The sequence below is a fragment of the Centruroides sculpturatus genome, unplaced genomic scaffold (assembly GCF_000671375.1).
Source record: "Centruroides sculpturatus isolate CEXI.00-Female unplaced genomic scaffold, Cexi_2.0 scaffold57, whole genome shotgun sequence".
In the NCBI taxonomy this organism is placed as follows: Eukaryota; Metazoa; Arthropoda; class Arachnida; order Scorpiones; family Buthidae; genus Centruroides; species Centruroides sculpturatus.
Genome location: NW_019384382.1, coordinates 44,625 through 52,685, shown reverse-complemented (window position 1 = coordinate 52,685; position 8,061 = coordinate 44,625). Strand labels below are relative to the sequence as shown.

At 34.3% G+C, this 8,061-nt stretch overlaps 1 protein-coding gene across 1 annotated transcript; it reads right to left on the bottom strand.

Annotated features, from left to right (window-relative positions):
- Positions 1 to 3,600: 3,600 nt before the first annotated feature.
- On the bottom strand, positions 3,601 to 7,249 carry LOC111617923. The gene is made up of 2 exons (XM_023359287.1): positions 5,638 to 7,249; positions 3,601 to 4,289 (listed from the first exon to the last, which is right to left on the bottom strand). The coding sequence occupies exons 1-2, from the start codon at positions 6,868 to 6,870 to the stop codon at positions 4,260 to 4,262; spliced, it is 1,263 nt and encodes a 420-aa protein (XP_023215055.1). The 5' UTR covers positions 6,871 to 7,249; the 3' UTR covers positions 3,601 to 4,259.
- Positions 7,250 to 8,061: the final 812 nt, after the last annotated feature.

The window sequence follows — 8,061 nt, the reverse complement described above, 5'->3', positions numbered from 1 at the left end:
AGGCGGTGGCCCACGTCGTCCATGCCTTACGCCACCCTTGGTCATAGAAATGATGTAATTTGAATATAAATTATTTATAAATACGTATGTCAAGTTATATTTTTATTACGACGTAAAATATATTTAAGAGTTTACGACCACTGTGCTGGGTGAGACGTTGTTGAAACAAAAAAGTTATGCATTCCATCACGTACATAAATAGTGTCGTAATTCGCCAAGTGCAAATCAGCAAATTCGTAAAATTTTTGTTTATTTTGGACAATCCGGATAATCGAAAATCCGGATAATGGAGGTTCTACTGTAATAATATGAATTTAGAGAAGCTGAAATTTCATAAATTCCGGTTCAGTCTGGTCTAGGAAAAAATTTTTTAACTTACATCATCAATAAATTCATTTTTAATTAACTAATTGGACTGCAATTTGAAAAATTGTAAACCTATAAATTTCCACTGTTGTTTGTCTGTCCTTCCTTAATTAATAATCTCAAGAATGGAGTTAGATAGATGAAAACCAGAACCAGATGTCAGAAGCTTAGGGGCACGAGGCCCTGATTAACTATATACGAACTTCTGTTTTGCATCAGAAGGTGTGTTATTTCAATTCAAAAATTTTCCCCTGAAAGGAGTTAGATGATCAGCACAATCCTATTGCTAACAAGAAAAGTATGAAGTGGAGAATACAGGTAACTCTCGTATGACGTGGGAGTCACATTCCGGAAAATTGCCGTGTTATGCGAATTCGTGTTATACAAAACAAAGAACTTGTGCGAAAAGGGGGTTTAGGTTCAAAAAATTAAAAAACATGTTGTTAAATCCTTATTTAAATTGGATTTATTATTCGTTTTTTTCATAGATAAAATATTTATTATTAAGTAAATATTTTACCAGAGGATTATTCATATTCTATGATCAGCATGACCATCATCAACTGGTAACAGTTCGTGGGTGCGTTCGTTAATAGTGGTCGCTCTGTAATGGGAGTGTGCTGCTGTTTGTAGGCATTTAGGAACGATGGTGAAAGAAAGATGGTGGTGCCCGCACTATCGATAGTATCGTGTGGAGGAATCTATAATTCTAAAATGAGCTTTTAGAGGCAAAAGAAGGGTCCCAATTGTAAAATTTAACCATTAAATGGATTATTTGTTGAAAGAGCATTCAAAGTAGCCATGAAAACAATTAGAATGCTCGCATGGAATTACGCAGAGGTATAAAAAAGAACATACCCTTTATTACATTTTATGTTGTACGAGGGTTTTAACCAATTCCCAAACCGTGTTAGAGTGAACCCGTGCTATAAAAGCACTGTGTTATACGGGGAATGTTCCCAATTCTCGAACCGTGTTAGAGTGAATCCTTGCCATAGAAGTGCCATGTTATATGGGGGTTACCTGTATATTAAATTAAATTAAAAATATGATTAAAAATTACAGTCTGGCATTGTGATGACGTCACAATAAAATAATTGCTCGTTAATTTAGATTTATTTGCATTTTAAGGCAGTTTTGTACTTTCTTAAAATATAAAATATCATTTTAAAAAAGTAATGAAATTTAAAATGAAATGAGAAATTTAGACCATGATTTTATTTTTTATAAAGTTTGAATTGAATTATAAATTATTTTACACAATTTCAGAAACTGTAAGGCAGAGAAGAGCACGAGTTTTATATAGTTATACTCCTGCAAATGATGATGAATTAGAATTACAAGTAAATGATATTATTAGAGTAATAGAAGAGGTAGAAGAAGGCTGGTGGAGAGGTATTTTGAAAGGCAAAGAAGGTGTATTTCCATCTAATTTTGTTGTAGAAGATAATTCAGAAGTTTTTGAACCTTCTAAAGTATCTGAAAAGCAAGAGGAAAAAGATGGATCTGTAGTTGATGCTACTGGTTGGTATTGTATTTGATTATTTACAAGTTTTTGGAAAATTTTTATTATATATTTTAATGCTTATTGCTTATTTGTAAATGAAATTATTTAAAATGAAAATTTTATGGAATATATTTTGGCTTTTTTCATAATTTGAATATCTAAGATAGCCTAGGACACTATGACTTTCAACAATTTAAATGTTTTTGTGGCTTTATTTTGTGTGTGAAAAATAAAGAAAATCATTTTTGGGGTTTTCTGAGAAACACCTTAGTCTGTCTGTCATTTATCTCCTGCTGAATTCATTTTGCATTAAACCATGTATCACAAAGTGTCAATGGCTCCCAAAGAATGTCCTTGAAAGGACATTGTTCTGTAGCGAAACAATATCTCAAAAACTAAACAATATATGACATTTGAAATTTTGTACATGTGAAGAAGAGACATTACAGGATTTTCCAGAATTGTCAAATTCAACGAATGATAATTATATGCAGCGTAATTAAGTGAGAAAAATCATTTGAAAATCTCTATCTTATGCATGTATGCATATTAGGAAAAACTGCACAATATTGCAGGTTAATAGTGCTACAGTAATTGGAATAATATATTCATAATTAAGAATTATTATTGTGATTATATAGTAAATAAATGAAATTGTATAGGTTGTATAGTGGGAAAATTCTTTTGTTGTGCCACTTTAAGCATGTGTGCACAGATTAATATTGTTGATACATTAAACAATATGATCATATTCTTATATTTTTAGAATGATTTATTTTTATTTATTTTACTAGCTGCAAGGACCCGCTTCGCTGGGTTTTTATTTCTATTCTATTCTAATAAAAGACAAGAGGGGCTATCTGCGATTTAGTGCAGACTTTACCCCTGTATGAATAGGAAGGAAGAGTAAAAGAAAGTAAGAGTTAGAGAGAAGAGGAAATAAAGGAAGATAGGAAAGTGTGAAATAAGCAACCATAAGGCCCCCACAGGACCCCATGGGCGCCCGCATCGCCTTTATTAAAACAATATTTACAGAGGAATACAAATAGTTAACAGTAACATTTTTACATACAGATGCAATTAACAGAAGGATGCATATCTTTTGCATCAAAGTATATACAAACATATTAATGGATAAATAAATAATAATTGAACACAATGGATAAATACAGTTTTGGTTACATTATTAAACAGTAAATTTTTGCTTACATAATAGGAATTCGAATGGTTGGTTGAATAATTTTATACATATTTACAGTTATAACAGTTTAGAATGGGATGCAATACTTATTACATTAATGAAATATTAAATATACAACAGGTATAATTTTAAAGTAATACATTTAGTAATCAGTTGACAAAGAATTTTTGATGTAATCATACAGATCGAAATCCATAAAGTTTTAACAAGAAATTTTTACAAGATAACTTATAACTTAATAATCACACTATGTTATTCGTAGCACAATTGAATTTATATACATATAACAGTCTTTATTTTTAACATTTTTCTTTAATCTTCATCGCTTGTGAAGGAATTGTAGTTATTGTCGTCATCACTGTCATTAGTTTCTGTTGTATCTGTGTTGAGTATATTTAAATTCAGGTCACCAAACTGAGGTACTAATGCACCACTGTCCTGTATAAACTTCTCAAATGCTTTAAAAAGTTTGTTATTCATTATAAGTTCGTTCTCTTTTGGCGGCCAGTTTTTCCCNTACCAGAATTCCTAGTGCCGTCGTCTGTCTTGAGAGATTCTCTGTGACCTCTTAATGCCAGATTATGAGAGGATAAGAAATTAATGATATCAATTAATCTCTCAAACAAATTGTGCTAATGTTTTTGAGATTCACGAATTAGCCTTTCGTTTTCTTGGTCTCTTATGTCAATATATTTATCGTTTTATGACGAGTAAAATTTTTCCGTTGCGTTCACAGCTTTTTTAAGTAATGCGTAAACCTTCGAGGCGCGAGGCCCCTCGGACCGCGAGGCCGTAGGCGGTGGCCCACGTCGCCCACGCCTTATGCCGCCTCTGTTAAAGCAGCATCTAGGTTGTTGTCTCTGACTATTATACCACTTTGTGGTTTTTCTCCGTTTCTTGTAGTTAATACTCCATCCTCCGAAGCTTACTATTTTATTGTTCAAAGTATAAGGTTCTTGTATTATTAATAGGTTTACATCTAGGTCATTGGCCGTCTTTATTGCGAGTGAGCTTGCCGCTTTACTGTGTTGCATATTTATCTGTAAAATACGCAGATGTGAAGAGTTTACATCGTAGTTACTATTGATTGACAGAGTTGAATTATCAGAAGCATTGTCGTTACTATTTTGTTTATTTCTTTGCATAGTAGTGCCTTTGGGTAACCGAGTGATTATTTGTTTGTTTCTATATTCCATAGTCAATTCTTTTTATGATCTGTGTTTTCAGTNGCCAGTTTTTCCCTTCTGTGATACATATTCTCTCGAAATTTTCTCTGAGGGTTGTGTATTTGGTGCATTCGAAGAGGAAGTGATGAACGGTATCTTCGTTGTTCGTGTCTGCGTCGCAATGGTTGTAATCTCTCTTCTTGAAACGGTACAAATATGAGTTAAAACATCCATGCCCTGTCAGGCATTGTGTTGTTTGGAACGATGGTTTGAATATCCTGTTTTTCTGTCTGTCCTCGATGGATGGGAAGAATTTGAAGCACAACCTTCCAGTGGGTGATTCTTCCCACTCTGTTTGCCATAAAGCACAAATTTGTTGGTTGATGTACTTAGTTATTGAGCTGATAGGAAGACGCCAGTACGTTATTTTAGTATGTGCAATTGAGGCTTTTTTCGCCAATTTATCAGCTTACTCGTTTCCCGCATGGCCAGCGTGACCGGGAATCCAATTGAAGGAGATTTTTAGTTGTTTTCCTAATTTTGTTGCCAAATTTATGAGTTCTTTAGCTAGGGCTGATTTGTTATTTTCTCTTCTTAGTATATGTAGAGCAGCTCTACTATCGGTAAAGACAATTAGTTCTTTATAGTTTGTGTGAGAGAGCTGACTGATGTAAGTGAGGGCTTTAAATATACCCCATAATTCTGCTTGAGTAATTGAGCAATGATCTGCAAGTTGAACGTTGCCTGGTATAAAGTTCTTCCTTCACTGTTCTTGACTACCACACCTGATCCTACACCATTTTCTCCCTTTGACCCATCAGTAAAGGCTATCAATTGTTTTTTTTATTATTATTTGCTGTTGATTCTTTGAAGTCTAAGGAAATTTCATATGGGTGAGTTGCTTTTGGGTCAGTCATAAAATTAAATTCATTTGGTATATTGTCGATATTGTTGTGGACAATGTGTGACTTAAAGTTCATATTTTCTGGTGGTAGTATCCCTTTGTCTTGAAGTGTTGAGATTTCCATTTCAGAACTACCAGAAAAGTTTTTATTCATTAGGAACCACTTCCAAATTCTTCTATTTGCCTCCAAATGAATAGGTGTCAAGTTGGCCATCACAAGAAGCGCGTTTGTTGGAGCTGTGCAGTAAGATTTGCAAATACGGATGGCTGATTTTCTTTGTACAGATAAAAGTTTTCTTTTCAGATGTGTATTATTTAAGGCTTCTCTCCAAATCTGTACACCGTATAGAAGTGCCGGTTCANGATTGACAGAGTTGAATTATCAGAAGCATTGTCGTTACTATTTTGTTTATTTCTTTGCATAGTAGTGCCTTTGGGTAACCGAGTGATTATTTGTTTGTTTCTATATTCCATAGTCAATTCTTTTTATGATCTGTGTTTTCAGTTTTATTAGCACTGGGCATTCAGCACTGAATGCGTTGTGATTCGTCGGTAGTTTCTTTTCCGGCGGGAGGTTCCTGTTAGTTAATTTGCAATTATGACAAGATGGGATGGTGTTTGTTAATTGACATTCTTTGAAGCGATGACCTCTTGAGCAGTGACTACACCTCTGCTGCTCGGTACAATCACGTGCCATATGTCCGAAACCACAACATCTGTAGCAGCGTCTCACTGGTACAAAGTCATCCACTCTTATTGTGGTCCAAGCCATCGATATTGTCTTGTGAGCTATCAGTATATTTCTTATGCTCGGAGTTACAGAGATTACAACGTGATGACAGTTCTCCTTTGTTTTCTTTCCTTTGATAACTGTGTTAATGGTACATTTTTCTTCTATGTTATCTTTTTCCAGACCCCTCCAAATGTCATTTTGTCTGGTCATTACTTCTATTATCTCCTCTTCAGGGATACACTGTGGGACGTTTAGTAATATTACCCTTGGTCGTTTGCCTCCCGATGTTCTACATTTAATCTTGTCTTTTATTTCTTGAATCTTTCCTATTTCCTCTTTTAGTTTCTTCCCATCTTCTTCACTCCCGACCCTTATGCACACACCATTGTCTCTTATTAATTTAACTTCTTTGATTTTAACCCTTATTTTGTGTGGCTGAATTTTATCAAAAATCTGCTCTGTGATCTCTTTTATGTCTGTTCGCGCACCTTCTTCTTCATCACTTGGGTACACCAGTACAGCGCTATTGCCTCCTTGTTCACCATTGTTATTAATGGTTTTCGTCGTATTGCTTGGTTTCAAGTTGGATTTTGTTACTTCAGCGTAAGTAAGGTGCCCAGCAAATTGGTTGGGTTGAGAGTTCTTGATCTTTATTTCATTCATTGTTTCTAATAAGTTAGGAAGTATATTGTTTTGTTCCTCTCTTTCTACACGATATGCTGATACAATTCCGTACATTTGATGCACCGACGCAAAAAGCTGCGTCACCTTGTCCTTAATTTCTTTACGTTCTCTTGTTTTAATGTTTCTATGACACGATTCAGGTAAGAGATCTAGAATACGTCTCATTTGAGTTCTTGCATCTTTAAGGATTTTACTCTCAATTGTACAGGGCGATGTATCATTAACTAAGGTTTCATCGGAAATCCTCGGTTGTGTGCCCTTTGCCATTAAATTTCTTAATACCCTTGTTTCTCCCATGGTGGTATCCATAATAAACCCAATAAGGTAATCAAAATACACACCCAACGTCAATGAATACCGAGTCAATAAAACAATAATTATAACTATGGAAATACTTAAACTAGACCTCAAATACTCCTCGAAAGTGAAATGCAATACTAAACCTTAAGAAGAAGTTTTACCAACAAAACCCACAAAATAAACGTATGTTAAATTAAATTAATTACAGTATATAATTATATTAAAAAGATTATACTATAAAAATATCCCAAGTAGCCAATTAAATTAAGTTAAATAATCGATAAATTAAAGTTAAACCCAAAATTTTAACTAAAATTAGAATAAATTTAAAATTAATCCCTCCTAAAAACTGTCACCCCTACTCTGAGGTGAATGAAATAGTGTCCGTCTAAAAAAAAACATAAATTTAAAACGACCGTTATGAGAATAAACAATTGTTAAAGAAACCGTTAAAACAGAAGCGACCGTTAAAATCTGTTGACAGTTAAACCGTTATGTTTAAATTTATCTGTAACTAACAATTATGAAACTTTAAACCGGAATATCTTCCCAAAAAATAAACCCAGCAACCCCAAATTTATACCAGATATAAATACTAATAAGCTAAATAAAACTCCTAATTTCCGTCCCCCTCTGATTTATACCCACCCGTTAGATCTATCCGAAAAACGCGAATTTCAAATCCCCCTAGCTCCTCCCCTAATTGTCCTAGCCGAAATTTTAAATGGTATACGAACCACCTCTGTTAGCTCTTTCGAACGATGTGTCTGATGTAAGAGTGTATCCAAAATTCCCTCCAAAATTGCGATTCAAGTGGAGAGCATAAAATGACACAGCCTATTCTCGCTACCACTCTACTGTATACAATCATCAATGTCGATTCGATTGATGCGCATCGTTTGCAGGTAGGTTGAACGTTATCATTTCGACACGGCAATTAGGGGAAGGTGGTGCAAGATGGGGTCATGGGGTAAGACGGGGACGTCTGTTTATTTGTGGTTAATGTACTTTTATCTAGCTGTTATTTGGGGAATTAAATGTCTACCTCGAAAGGGATCATGAAGCGAGGAACGTCCAAATCGCTCTCTTTGTTTGCAAGTAAGATAAGTTTTCATGTTTCAGCAATACTTCATCTAATTTTACGCCTGCACCAATTCAAAATATATGTTAAATTTTTTAGATGTTCGTTATGACAAATCT